The sequence below is a fragment of the Rissa tridactyla genome, chromosome 5 (genome assembly GCF_028500815.1).
Source record: "Rissa tridactyla isolate bRisTri1 chromosome 5, bRisTri1.patW.cur.20221130, whole genome shotgun sequence".
In the NCBI taxonomy this organism is placed as follows: Eukaryota; Metazoa; Chordata; class Aves; order Charadriiformes; family Laridae; genus Rissa; species Rissa tridactyla.
In genome coordinates, this window is record NC_071470.1 from 27122462 (window position 1) to 27137931 (window position 15470).

The following is a 15470-nucleotide window of genomic DNA, read 5'->3' on the forward strand; positions in this document are numbered from 1 at the left end:
ATACTCTTCCACAATTTTTAAAGACTGCTTTGAAATGTTTTGTAGATTCAAAGCACTTAAAGTATATTTAAGTTCCGGTTAATAAGTAAATAAATAAAAAAATACATCAACAGCATTTTTTTCTTCTCTTGGTTTGTATGAGCTCTCTAATGTCTACACTGGGAAATGCTAATTTTCAATATCTTTTTCAAACATAATTTTTGGGTTTAGACACATCCAGCTCCTAATTCTATCACCAAACTCTTCTCATTAATAGTATCTTTAAAAAGTTCAAGTACAGAATTAAGTGGAAAGTTTTAATAGCTTGTGGGTACGTATACTTGATATTCTTAGCTGCAGAGAGGGATAGCATCAGTTATAATATTAAAGAAAAACAGGCATAAATCTAGCTGTAAGCAGAGCCATATAAAAGAGTTAATTTAAGTCAATCATTTCCATGAGCTTCGCTTTTATTCAAAAATTTTATTTTCTATACAGCCTATTTTGCTTTCAAAATAATAGGGTTTAGCTGTTAGTCATTCTAACCATTCAAATACAAACGTTAAAGTTTGAATGCTTGTTGTAAACCTTTCAGGGTGATAAATGAAAGATAATAACCCCTTGATCAATGTAACTTTTTATTTATTCATCTGGGAACACGGCAAGGATATCATAGGCAACAACACCGCCTAGGAGAACATGGATTCCACATAAACTGTTTTGGCAGAAACACGCATTTAAATAATCATACAAATCACCACCTCACTATTTCTATCTTAAGAAACAAAACAAAACAAAAAAAGAAACAAAAAAAAAACCAAAAAACAACAGAGAAAAAAACCCCATAAGATCTGAACAGACAAACAGCCCAGAATTTTTTTCTATTTAATGTCTATGCCAGCCACATCTGTCCCTGATTTTAGAAGTGGTAATACTTAGCACTGACGATGGCACCTTTCATTTGCAAACACACGTTATAAACAGGAACTGACCGTAATTATACCACAATACCTCACCACAGCTAATCAACACGACTGCCTGGTCCTCTCTCAGCCTGGGGAAGTGCTGCATTAAGTTTGTGCCGCCAGCTCCCTGTATGACAATGTCTACATCCTGCAAAGTGCTACACGTAGAAGTGAGTTTAGCATGAAGTGACCGACCAAACTACAGCATAAAATCAAGCAGGTTTTTCCACTCAGTGCTAATATTTTGTTGTATAATCCAAGAAGGACTGACCAGGGCAGGATGCAATTTAATGTAAACCATTTGGAGTGAAAGGTGTTATTTTGCCTAGCGAAATCTCCCCCTCACAGTCAAGCTCACAGACAGAGTTAGTGGCAATCTCGTGGTCAGGGGAGATCTGGGACATCCTATCAAAAGGGTCCTCGCGGTTTTCCTCACAGTCAACCACATTTGGGATCATGTTAACATAAGCAGTCACTATCTCCTTATGGAAAAGGGTGTCCTGGTTGTAAGAGATAAGCTCATTGCTTATATTAACAGTCTCCACTGGAGTACTAGAGCAAAACTGACCACATCCCAGGAGGTTGGAGAAGACCTTTCTAAAGTCAGCATTGAAGGCATAGATGATGGGGTTGAGAGAGGAGTTGGCCCAACCAAACCAGACGAAGATATTAAAGGTGGTCTCACTGACGCAGGGAAGACCAGCGTGGGGGTCACTGGGTGGGCTCTCGCAGAAAGGAACCATGCAGTTCAAGATGAAGAATGGCAACCAGCAGCAGACAAAGACACCCATGATGACAGAGAGGGTCTTCAACACCTTGGTCTCTTTCCTGATGGAGGACTTGAGGCTTGTGTGATGGTGGCAGTCAACGTGGCTGCTCCGGCAGCTCTGTGCATGCTCAGCTGCCCTCTCCAGGGAAGAGATCCGACGAATCTGCACCTGGGCAATGCGGTAGATTCGAGTGTATGTAACTATCATGATAGCCACGGGGATATAAAAACTGATCAAGGAGGAGGAAATAGCGTAAGTCCTGTTGAGGCTGGAGTCACAGCTCTCTGATGGTCCGGTGAGGGTATCATTGCTGCCAGAGGTCCCATCAGAGGGTCTCATTGCTGCTAATGCCACCCACGTGGTGCTCATGTCTTCCGCCCAGGTGGTGACAGCACCCGCTGCTGCCCAGCCAGTGCCAAATCCATCCCCAATATCACCAGCAGCAGCAACATCCCCACCTTTGTGCCAGTTGAGCTGGACAGGGATGAAGGAGATGAGCACAGACAAAGCCCACGCCACGCTGATCATCACCAGCGCCAACCGTTGGGTCATCTTCCTCTCATAGCGGAAAGGGCTGGAAATAGCCCAGTACCTGTCCACACTAATCACACACAGGTTCAGAATGGAGGCCGTGGAGCACATGATATCGAAGGCCACCCAGATGTTGCAGAAAGCCCCAAAGGGCCAGTACCCGGCCACCTCAGCCACCGCCTTCCAGGGCATGACTAGAAGAGCCACCAGCAGGTCCGAGACAGCCAGGGAGACGATGAAGATGTTGGTGACCTTGCTCCTCAAGTGCCGGTAGCGGACGATGGCCGCGCACACCAGCACGTTCCCGAAGAGCGTCCAGAGGATGAGGAGAGCCAGCAGGCTGCCCGCCGCCACCTGCGCCGCCCCGGGGACGCCCGACGGTTCCCGCGCCCCGACGGGGGGTCCCGCCGCCGGCGGCAGCGGGCTCTGGCCGCCCCGCAGCATGGCTGGCGGCTCCCGCCGGCGGCGGGGCGGCGGCGGCGGCCGGGACGCGCCGAGCAGCCAGCGCCGCCCGGCCCCATGGGGCCGCTGCCCCCCCGCCCCGCCGCCACCCCTGCCGGGACGGATTCCCCCCCCCGACCCGCCGCTGCTCCGGCGGCCCCGCTCCGCGACTCAGCGCGGGTTCCCCTGCTCGGGGGGTCTCGGCTCCGCGCCCCGCTGCTCCCGCCGGGGATCTCCGCTCCGCAGTTCGGCGCGTTCCTCTGCTCGGGGTCTCGGTTTGGCTACCCGCCCCGCGTCCCCCCGACCCCAGCCTGCGCTCCCCGCTCGGCGGCTCAGCGCACCCCGCTGCCCGGGGTCTCCGTTCCGCCGCTCCGCCTCTCCTCCTCGGGCTCACCGCTCCGCGCCCGGGCGCGCAACCTGCTGTGGCTACCCCTCTCCGCGCCCGCTCCTCGAGGTGGCTGCTCGGCGCTCCGCGGCTCGGCTCGGCTCGGCGGCTCCGGGTGCCTCCCGCCGGGGCTGGCGGCTCCGCCCGCCCCCCGCCCGCCGGGGCTCCCAGGTCCCCGCTGCCGGCTCCCCGCTGCCCGCTCCCCGGGCCGGCCCGCCCGCCCCCGCCGCCCTCTGAGCATGCTCCGCCGCCGGGGACGCCCCGTCGGGGCCGGCGGGCAGCGGGGATTGCGGGGGACGGGATGGGACGGGGCGGCGCGGCGGGGGTGGCCGCCCTCCTTTCCTCCCTCCGGAAACCCAGCCATCCTCGCAGTGTTTTGGGTTTTGCTTTTTTTTTTTTTTTGCAGCCGTCACGGGCTCGGTGCCGCGGTTCTGCGCGGGTGGAGGAAAGAGCGCGGTCCCACCGCGGGGAAAGGGGAAATTATCCCGCGGGGAAGCGGGGGTGTCGGCGACGGGGACGGCCACCGCGAGCGGGGCTAAAAGTTGCCGTGGAGGAGGGAGCGGGACGGGCTGGGTTGCTTCCGTAGGGATGGAAAACGTAGCCTAAATCGGTAATTGTTCCAAAGGGAACAATTGGACCGGTGGGATGCGTTACAGGCAAGGAACCCGGCAAACGGAATCCGGTTCTCTCTCTTTCCAGCTCGTTCATGGGATGAACCATTCCCCTCGGTGGGGCTCCAGCGCGGCTACAGCAGGGAGTTACGACCCTGAGCAGTGCAGGTGTGACTGCCGTGCTGTGGGGCTCGCTGAGCGCTTACGTCGTCCCTGGGTGTCGGAGAAGATGCTATAGTGATTTGTATTCCAAATATTACGGATTTAGTTTTTCCAAAACTTAATTCTTTTTTAAAACCGTTGGCAGAGATCAAACCCATTCTTGACTCAACGGCCTGTTTTGGCACCAGAAGGGCTGAGAAAGGCGCTCTCCAGAGGCCTTCCAGCTGCTTCCGTAGGCAGATGGGGAAGGACAAGACTCACTAAACCTTGCTCTATCTGCAGTGACATGAAGGAAGATTAAGTGTTAGAGTTACTAAATACAGACTTAAAAAAATAAATAAATAAACTCTTCAACCTTTTAGGCAATTTTCTAAAATTGTCACAAGAAAACCTGGAGCTTCACTGTAGCTCTCGCTTAAGAAATTGGCACTACTTTTCCACATTTAAGCAGAGCTATATTTAATATTGGAGGGAGAATTTAGCTTTTGTCACAACTGAATTCTAAACAGCATGACTAAAGCTGTGATGCCGAGGCAACGTGTTGCTCGCACGGACTCCGCTTCCTTAAGCAGTGCCTCCTACAATTTGTATGAACGAAGGACCGAATTGCACAGGTACTTGTGCCCATGCCTCTTGAAGCTGCTGGTGCTGAAATGGGGATATTTTATGTAAATAAGCGATGACCTGATTTGCTCGTTTAGCTTATATGCGTTGCTTCACCAATGCAGAGGCGTGCACATGTACATGCAAATCCATCAGCACAAATTGTATATCTAATATGGTATCTAGATGCATGTGTGTGTTGACATGCACACACTCAGTATGCAGTAGCTGTTTAAATAAACATATGTGTAGGTAGCCATCTGCTTAATAATAACAGTAGCCCAATAATAACATAGCCTGCCCACAACTCAGCAGCACCACGCAGACGCTGGTGGCTTGCCGCAAATCGGCAGCAGCGCTGGAAGCGAAGACGTTGGGCTGTGGCTGGGAGCAGCGGAGGTGCGGGCGTATGTTGTCTCCCGCCAGCTCTGCTGCGTGTGGTGGAGTCAGGCGGAGAGGAGGTGCGAGCAGCCGGGGAAGACGCCTTAACCCATTGAAACAAAAATTGTCAGAGCTCACTTGTCAGACATCTAAAGAATGAAATTTTACTATGCTTTCTACGGCACCGTCTGCAATAGGCGGACCCAAAATAGAGAGGAGTTTCCAAAGTATCTCATTTATTGGCCAAGTATATCCTCTCCCACCTATTTCATCTTTAGAAAATGTTCTTGAATTGCAGCTGGTGTGAACTGAAGTTGCTCACCAGCGATCCCTATGGAAAAGGACCTGTCATTGAGCTGGGGGAAGTTTCATCATCCAAAGACGCACCTGTACCAGTAGGCGCACTGGTGATTCAGCATTTCATGAGCGCTCAAAACTTTCTTTCGAGTTAAAGGAATGCATTAGGAGATCAGGAATATTTTCAGTAGTAGCAGAAAAAAATATTGGCTTGTGTTGGGGTGGCGTATGAGACTAAAACCCCCACACTAAGAGGCTCCAGTGAGTTGGGAAGAGGGGGAGCAGGAGCGCGCAACAGGACACCTGCTTCACTGCAGCGCGTGTACCAGATCATTCATAGCGGCACCAGGCCAGAGCAGCAATCGTGTAATGGGGACGTTTATGGTATGTTGTAATACTCCATCCATTGCCATCAACATTTTTTGAGCCTGAGATAAAAACCTTTAACATTTATAGGTTATTAGCATCCTTTTATTCTTTTCTCTAGGCAGTTTGCATATAAATCTCATTTTAAGAATAGTCCATTAAAACCACAGCTGTCACTTACCGAGAGATTTGGGGTGGGTTTTTTTCATCCTGAAATCATCTTTGTAATGGCTTTTGTGCTTTTCCTTCAGAGCTTTGTCTCGTTTTTCTCTTTTTTATTCACCTGTTAAAATTGCACTTCTCTCTCACAGCCGGCAGATTGGAAGTAATGGGATTTAACTGCTATTGCAATGGTTCTGAGTGAAAAAAAATCTTTGCAGTTCCTGATTTTAGAAATGTATGTTTTACTAGCTCTTTCCCTTCATTGCCACATACTCTATTTCCATTTCAAAATAGACAGACCCACTGTTCTGCCGGAATTATATTTCTTTAAAAATAGACAACACTCAGAAATTTACACATCCTCTCATCTAAGAGATACTCAGTGTAAAGAGATAAAAAATAATTAACATCAAAAGGAAGTTAACGTGTATAGACACCGATGTACCGTTGAGGTTTAGGCTATAAAAACATCCCATCGAAATACTCCCATTATATTTAGGCTCTAAAACAGGCAAGAAGAGGTAGTGGTAGAGGTGGAGGAGGCTGAAATCACTGGACGTCAGACCAATTTAGCAAAGAAGCTGGACGTGTTCTTTGCTGTAGACGTATGCTCAAGTGGAGTTGCATTTAGGAGCATGGTTGAACATATGCTTGAGGTCCATCAGCTTTACTCACTGAAGCTGAAATGCTTTACTGCACAGGGATGGAAAAAGGTGCATGTGTGTGTATATACATATATATATATGAGGAAGGAAGGGAGAGAACTGGCGTCATCAATTTATTCAGCGGAGAAAAATCCTTGCAGACTAGGAGGGGTTCTGCTGCTCATGTTTCAAATAAAAATAAATGTGAGCAACTGGAAAATGATCAGAAAAGCATTACAGGAATTATGTCTGGGAAACTTCCTTGGCTGAGCGGAGGGCACCAGGAGCGTTAGAAGCAGCTGGTGGTGTCTTAGAGGGGGAAAGGTTTTCTGCTAATAGATGACTTCTAATCTTTCAGGTAAGATTATAAAAGCTGCAGTGGGTAGAAACTGAATCTATGAGAAATCAGGGTAGAGGTAAGGTGCACATTTTCAACAGTGAGGGTGATTAATGGCTGATGCAACTGATTTTGGATTGTAGTAGATTTGCCATCATTTGCAGCCTGAAAGCCGAGGCTGAATGTGGTTCTTCGAGAGCGTGCCTGAGCTCATGCCCCAGCTCTGTCTCGATTCAGACAGTACCAAACGGCATCCTGTAGTCTGCATTGTCGGAAAAGTCATTTTAGATGGTTACAGTTAGCCCCATTGGCCCAAAAAGCTATTTACGTTTTTGTTGACTTGGGACTATGATGGATCGTATTGATTAACCACATGTAACAGAATGAACAGTTCTCCCAGTATGTCAGTTGCTTTTTTCTCTGTAATGAGTGCGATATGTTACCTACATCAGCCATTTATCACTCTCTGGGTGAAATCATGAAGTAATTGATGCTACGGAAAGAGATTTCCACAAATTTTCCTTTTTTTTCCTGTTATTCATACTAAGCCTGACTTCATTTAAACCAATGGTAAGAGATGAAAGATGAATGCTAGCCAAGACCAAAAGCAATGGGAATAAGATTTTTGTAAATATGATTTCCTTGTGGGCTGTCTTAGTTCATTTTGTGGCTTTTATCTTATAAAATGTTATCTTGTATTTCTGGATATTCATAATAATGTACTAAAAACTAGTATCATTATTTTTGATATAGCAAGAGCTCACATGATGAAAAACTACTAAAGATCAGTGACATGTGAAGCAAGGTAAAGAAAAAAAGAAAAAAGTTATTTATACAATGATACAATTTGGGTGCATTGTTCGTATTCTCTGTCTGTGCATGGCTACATCCCAGGTGAACATCTGTCCTGAGAAAATTATCAAGATGAAAAAAGCAATTTTAATTTTCTAATACTGAACATTTCAAGATTTTTATTTTGTCTTTTGTTAACTATACTACCAAACTGCAAATAAAAATCAGGTGGGCTTAGTTCCCAAAGAAGCCACTGTAATTTTGTCACTGGCTTAATAGTATGACAATTTGCTCTATAGAGTAATTTGAAAACAAATTTCTTTTCAGTGTCCTGGTTTCACTGTTTCTCTAATCCACTGTATATTAACAGGACCTATGCATTTTATATTGAATGTGTAAATTACAGGCTTTTTTAGTTTATAATTTCTATTGTAACACTTGCAAACAACATCACTTATTTTAGGATTTCACCCTGTCTGTTACCTTATTGTGAGATATTCTTTCACAAAATGAGTAGGAAAACCAAATCCTTCGTGGAATCAGACATACAGTGATTTCTGTAATGAAAACAGATGCTATTGTGGAGACTTTTAAGTCTGATAGAAAAAAGGGACTCAGAAGACAGAAGTCAGCGGCTGGGTCTCAGCCTCTCGAGGAACACAGATGATGCCTCATAGGGCCAGACAGTAACTCGTCGTTGGGCTTCCCTCCTCCCAAAAGGCAGCTCCTGGATGGAAGGGAATGGGGCTGGGGAGCAGGACCCCCAAACCTCGGCTGCTTCGCTGGCACCATGGGACAGCTGTATCCTCGCAGGACAGCCTGTTGCAAATGCTGAACAGAAAACTACGGTGCAAGGTAATTTTACAAGTGTGTCAACAGTTAGAGCTGATGGGTTTTTTTAATCTGTATTTTTAAGAGTTATTTTTATTTGGGGGAAGAATTCCACTTTCAAATTTGTAAACACTAGTGGTAAGAATGAACAACTGCTTCACTTTGAGATGAACAGCAGTAAATTACTGCTTTTACTTAGTTCTGCCTTTTTTTTTTCCTTAAGTGAGACTTAAAATGAAATGCTCCTTTGGAATCAATAGGTCTCATTTATCTCCGTAGCAGAATATCAGCAATAGGGATTAGAAAGTTCTTTATTAAATACCTATTGCAGTAGTCCTTAGCACTATTAGTGCTATTACAGAACACAGAGGAACAGCTGCTGAAGACATCAATCTGCTGACCCAGGAGTTGGACTGGAGTCGACAAAGAGAAACTAAAGTGTATTCTTCTGTCCATCTGTGAGACAGCAATAGCTATTTATTCTGAATTGTGAGTAGCCGTCTGCATGCTGAGCAGCGCCATTTCATTCTACGGTGTGTCTAGATTTGTCATCCTCTTGGTTTCTCTTTCTCCAACACACATAAGGAGTGTCAAAGAAGAAATGTGCACTTTTTCAAGTGCAGAGAGCATCAAGCACCCTCTGTAATGCCTTTATGACCCCCATTCTTCTGACTGACACACTGCAAATCAAAGGAGGGAACATACAGATCAAAAAGCATATGCTCCAATAAATCGAGGGAAATACCCCAAATTCAGCAAAAAGTCATAGCTACAGTGGATCGGTGCAGCGTGGACCAAAAATCGCCTTTGAAAAGGAAAGAGATAGGACCTTGGCAGCATCGCATGGGGCAGGCCTGGGATCCGATCAGTCCCGGAGAACTGGTCAGTCTGGGGTTTGTTTGGGGAACGGCACGGCTCAGGGAAGGCTTCTGTTAAAAGTCACAGTGAGACCTAAGCAGCGGCCGTGACACTTACTGGGAGCCAACAGTTTGTCCCAGAGGTCCCTGTGTTGGCAAACCAATAACGCTATCCAGCGAGATTTTCTGTAGATTGCTTTGGTGGGGTTGGTCAATCAGAAGGCTCTTGCCTACACCAACTTTCAAGATATGTTAAAAGACTATTTTTGCCTTGGGGATTCAGCAGAGGTAACTGTACACAGGCCAGTCTTCATGAAACGTAAAATGTGTATTGATCTGAGATGAAAGGAGTTGCCATAGGGAGCAACATTCGGGCTCCCAAATGTCAGAGCACAAACCAAAGCCAAAGACAGAAACCATCAATTGAAATATCGTCTAGCTTCTTGCATCAAAGACAATATCACAGATCAAATTATCTGATATTTTGTGAATTGTTTGTTGCACAGGGGTTGTACTGATTGCACTAATTACCTGCAATAATGATACCCAGATCTTGGATCTGAATTTTAATTTTAGAATAATTTACAACTACTTATTGTTGCTGCCGTGGCCTTACAATTAAAAATAGCTAGCTACTGCAATTCCTTTTAGTACTACTGACCGAGATTTGTGGCCTGAAGAGGGACAGGCTATTTTACTTTAGCTGTGGCTCTATTCAAACATAAAAGATAATCGTGAGAATTATAATTGCGCAAAAGTTTAACATTCATTTCTGCTTCGACAGAACATGAGATAGCTTCTTTCCTTGGGTCATTTAATCTATTAATTACGCCACACTAATTTATGTCAGGTCCCCACCTGGCGGCGTGCGGGCTGGCTTGCCCCTCTCAGGTCTGCCCTGTCCTCCATGGCCACATCTCACAGCGTTGGTGCCACAACTACACACGGAGCTGACGCCAAATGCAGGCACGGTCACCTCTTCTTGGCATAGTGAAGTTTGGGTTCTTGACACTTACTGCACTGGAAAGGTTTTCCTAAATGGTGAGCAAAGAAAACAAAGTTAAAGGTTTGGAGAGCAGACAGATGCTCTGGTACTTGGAAAAGGACTCAAGAATTCTTTCAGAAGTATGTTTGGCAAGTGTTACATCTCATTAAAGAATTTCTTGGTAATGAAGCCATTTGATTCGAGCAGGCAGTGGTGGAAAATCCCACCTGGGGAGCACTGCAGGAGCACCCCTCAAACCTGGGAGAAGAGCAATGGGAAGGACAAGGAAGGGGGTTCATGTAACCAGCTGCCATTAAGACGTTGTTACGAAGCTATTGTTTACTACCTCATAGCAGTTAGTGGCTGCCTTCCGACAAAGGTCATTGCCTGTTAGAGGCGAAATCGCTAAATTCAGAAGATGATGGACTCAAGTCTGAACCAAACACCAAGCATAGATATAGCCCTAGATATGTTATGAATTGTCTCCGTGCATTTTTTAAAGCATTCTGATCTTCAGTTAAGCCTCGTAAATATTTGATTGCAGAATAAATTAGAATAACGAAGTTACGGTATCTTTGATAATCCTGGCTGTGTGGACAGGAGCTGTTCCTCACTCTGCTTTGATTAAAATGTTGATGTGGTTCCCTGGAATTAATTGATCTGTGTGTGCTTTTCACAAACTGGCTTTTAATCACAGGTATGTTGCAGTGACATTCAAGCAAAGATTTATTGGAAAATAAACATGAAGCACCCACTGCTTGTGCAAGTTTTGATAGAAAACGTCGCGTAAAGGTAATAAATTGTATTTGTTGTAAGTGAAAGAGAGAGATGGCAACTGGTTTTCCTGCCATCCCTCTTTTTTTCACAAATTTCCATCTACTGCATCTATCTTTATTTGATAACATGTTCTTAGGCCTGAATTGTAGTCCATTTGCTTCTGGCAAGAAGTAGAAAATGTGTTGGTAAAAGATTTTACCAAAGGACATATTTATAGGGATGAAACTCAGTTCTCTTTTAGGTGAAGAACAGTAGCAGAGGAATGCAGGAGATGTCATAGAGAACTGCAAGTTTTGCTTTAAATCTCAGCCAAATGAATATTATGGGGCATAACACACCTCTTAATAATAAAAAAAAATAAGGACTCTAACCATTGACTATTGGCATTAAAGTGAGATTTCCCACTACCATCAACTTCAAGATCAAATTCATCCTTTAAAGCTAATAGAGCCAACCCTATTTTTTGAAGGTTCCCATTAACAATTGCAGCTGCTTCAATTCTGTCTAAATCCAGATCTCGTTTTGTTCATGCATGGACAGAATGAGGCCAAATCCTTGGGGACAAGAGTTCCCGGGGACTAAGTGAGCCAATGAGCCAGCTCTAATTAGACAGAGCAAGGTAGGAAAATTAAAAAGGGAGTGTTTGTATTAAAATCCTGAAGTTGGGGGATCTTTTTTATTTGATGGATTTTAGTTGAAATTTAATGAGTGCGTGTTTGTTTTTCATTAATACATCATGTAAGATGTGGTCAACGATGTCCACAGACTAATTCTTCAGGATGCAGAAACGAATCATTTAAGCCTATTTGTACATCACTATGCGCAGATACTCATCTCTCCATTCAGCCTATTTTGCATACTGTCCCGTCGCATAGAGAATAAATAACACTGAAGTAGCATTCATTGGTTTTGCCGGGCTGCTTTCCGACCTGCCTTACTAAAACTTCACCAGGGCCATCACAGGCCTGCTCCGATACAAGTAAAGAACTAGTGTTAACCGTTAAAATGGAAGCATCGTTTGTAAAACCACAGTCTAGTTGTGTCCAGAAAACTCACCTTAGAGAAAGCTCTGAAGAACTACCCTTTCAAAAAAGCCTTTTTTTCCTCTTTATTCTTGCAAATGTGATTTCTAAGCATTTCTTAATCTTATTAAGTAATAAATTACATTAAAACTCATGTTCGCTACACAAAACACTGTCATCAAGTTCACAAGTAAATCACCCTGGTCACACTATTATGAGGATTGAAATTTGCACTTAATTTTCAGCTAGAAACAACTCCAGCAAACAAAAATCTACAACTTAACAAAACTACTGTATCTTTAGTTTTCTTTTTAACCAGACCTTGCTTTATTCAGAGCTTTTGGAAAAGGCAGAATAACACAAACAGCATATACTATGTGCCCCTACTTAGGAAAGAGCAGTTTAGATCTTGAAGGATTTATTACATGCTGCTCAATGGAAGAGAGAGTCAGCTTTTTTCTTTTTCTTTTTTTTTTTTTTTTCAAATTAACTAATTATCCTCATAAGGACCTTAAATTCCCTAGTCAGTGGAAAGAAGCATGTACTCAAATTACTTGGATAATTTCCCTCTCTGCTGTTCTCTGGAGCCATCTGCTTCTCTGCACTGATATAGTCCACTCAAAGTCTACAGATCACAGGTGAGCCATCCAACACAGGAATATTTCCAAAATTATCAAAATGGTTATTGCAAATTTTTTTTAAGTGACTAAAAGAGGAAATTCAAAGTATTGAGAAATACTAGTAAAAGCAATTCAGTTCTTTTAGAAAGACTCAACCATGACTCCTCCACCTTCTTCCATCTTAGAGTTAGTGTCACTGACACTAAAAAACACTTGGAAAAATCTATGGTCATGCAAGTTTCACTCTTCAGGCAAATGCTTGAGGATTGTAGGAGTCATTTTGCACCTTAACAGCCTTTTTTCCTGTACATATATAAGTTTAAATGCTACCTATGCATATATTATTGAATAAATAAAATTATCTAGAGAGGAAGGGAGGGAGTGGAAGAGTCTAACAAAAGGATACAACGAACATCAGAGAATAGCTTTCTGATTAAGATTATGCAGCAAAAATCCAGAATCCTTTACAAATCAAGTGCATTTTGGAGTTGACTAAAGACATTCCATTTAAAAAAATAATATGTCTCTTTTTAAGTAATATTAAGTTGGTCTCAAGGACATTCCCTAGACATCTCAAAGTAGGCAAACTCTCCCCTAGAGGGACCTCAGGAACACAACATGGAGCAGCTGTTAGACCTCTCTCCTGGGTAAGCCGGCTCTCCTGCCTCCTGTCACATGCTTGAGCAGATAGGTAGGCAGAAACAGGGTAACTTCATGCTATCTCTTATATTTTAAAACGTGATAAATTTATATTCTCAATATATGCTAATGAAAAAAAAAGGGGGGGGAGAAGTTTGAAAGCAGTTGTTTGAGAAAGCCCAGGTTTAGCATTGATCAGAGAGTTAGAGGTCACATTACGTCAAACAATCTGATTATTTCTTCTGGTCCAAAAATCTGTGTTTCTTAAAAATCTAGGTTTCTAAAATGCTCAGAACTTTGTGACTCACCATTGCTTCAAGAGTAGTTAAACTAAGACCTAATGGCATAAGATTTTCTGCATTTAGTTAAAACAATATTTTTGAGAGAAGTCCTGACGTGAAAACCTCTTAAGCTTCTCAGGCGAAAATCAAGTTTCTGGTCCTGAAACAGAACCATTTAAGTCAGCGGGGTTTCATCAGTGCAGCTCAGAATAGAATCTGCCCATTAGCATGTTTAACGCATTTACTCACTGCCAGAGTTCTGCCTTAATTCACTTTTCTGAATAAGGTTCAATTTCAGCACTCAAAATCAATTTAATATTGTGGACAAGTGAAATTATTTCAATAGTAATGCTAAGAAACAGAAAGGGCTAAGTAATTGCAGATGAAATATAACTAAATACGGATGTTATGTATTTTTGAGACTTTGAAACGTATGCTATGTGTTTGTAATAGAGCACATGGCCCCTTCTTAATCACAGAATCATAGAATCGCCGAGGTTGTAAGGGACCTTTCAGATCATCTAGTCCAATCATCAACCTAACTCTGACAAAACCACCACTAAACCATATCTCTAAGCACTATGTCTACCCATCTTTTAAATACCTCCAGGGATGGTGACTCAACCACTTCCCTGGCAGCCTGTTCCAATGCTTGGTAACCCTTTCAGTGAAGAAATTTTTCCTAATATCCCTCCTAAACCTCCCCTGGAGCAACTTGAGGCCATTTCCTCTTGTCCTATCACCTGTTACTTGGGAGAAGAGACCGACACCCACCTCACTACAACCTCCTGGAAGGTTGTAGAGCAACCTGAAGGTTGTAGAGAACGATAAGGTCTCCCCTCAGCCTCCTTGGCCCTAGGGATTAGCTAGCTCTGCTTTAGTTGAATGCAAATACTGGGAATCAGCTAAAGAGCACCAGTTCTAGATGAAGAATGACAGGACCCATCCCACAAAACCAGAGGAAGAAGAAACAGGCTTCCTCTAGCCATCTTTATGAGTGGTTAAAAGATGAAGTGGAATTTGTGGGCTTACCTAGTGAAATTAATTTTTTCTGATACCACAAATAGCTAGAGAGTTGGTCCAAGGGTTTATTTGGAAGGAAGATTAAAGCTTTATTTGATTATCTGGATGGCCCTATTCACTCCACTTAAAATGGCACCAGTCTGAGAGACAACCAAGTGAAGTGGTTAGAGCTGGTATCTGCATGGAAGTAGGTGAGATCAAGTTACTGTGTTCAAGGGGAAAGACAGAAAATGTTACTGTCTGGAAGGAGTGTAAGAACGAATAGATGTGTGATAAAAGAGCATGACAAGCGGCCTTAGAGAAAGGCAGAGATTACAGCAATGTGATCAGATGGTGACTCTTTTAAAAACCATTTAAAATCAAATAGCTGAAATTGCTTTGCAGGAACACAGGAGTTCTCACGCTCAGCCTCGCTGATGCTTCGTCTAATCCAGATTTCTCCTGATACTTCAGATGAAAGTTGCTTTACCTGATCTGGGATTTGCAACAGGTAAAGCAGGTAATGGCTGTGCATACCGCAAAATAGAACTGAAGATTAATTATGATGTGAAGCAACTCCTAGAAGTAATCAGGTAATTTATCGAACGGTCTGCGTTTGCCACCTAGTGGTACAAAACCAAAATTTTTGCTCTGATGTGTGAGAGCAGACAAGACAAATGAGATCTCAGCTGAGGGTCTGAGACCTTCTGAGGTCACAGAAGCGAACTTCTCCCATGCAGAAATATGACTGCTTCCAGGCAGGTGGTGGTGGCAGCTGTGGTTAAAAGTATAACTGTCTTTTTAGGAGCTAGGGACAGAAATTTGGCAGCCCCTGACCCACCAGGTTTATGAGTCGATCATTAATGAGTGAGCGAGGGTTATCCAATAGATCTGTTGCCCCTTTTTAGAATTCTGGTCATTGCTCCAATCTTTCAATCTTACAGGTCCATATTCTAAGAATATTCAGGCACCCAACTTTTCGCTGCTTTCTGTGAGAATTCAGGCAACTAAATATCCTGGGGATTGGAGA

The 15470-nt window shown here is 43.9% G+C and overlaps 1 protein-coding gene across 1 annotated transcript; it reads right to left on the bottom strand.

Moving 5' to 3' along the window:
• Positions 1-506: 506 nt before the first annotated feature.
• Positions 507-2689, bottom strand: DRD5 (dopamine receptor D5). Its single transcript, XM_054202869.1, has one exon. The coding sequence runs from the start codon at positions 2687-2689 to the stop codon at positions 1232-1234; it is 1458 nt and encodes a 485-aa protein (XP_054058844.1). The 3' UTR covers positions 507-1231.
• Between the last annotated feature and the right edge of the window lie 12781 nt (positions 2690-15470).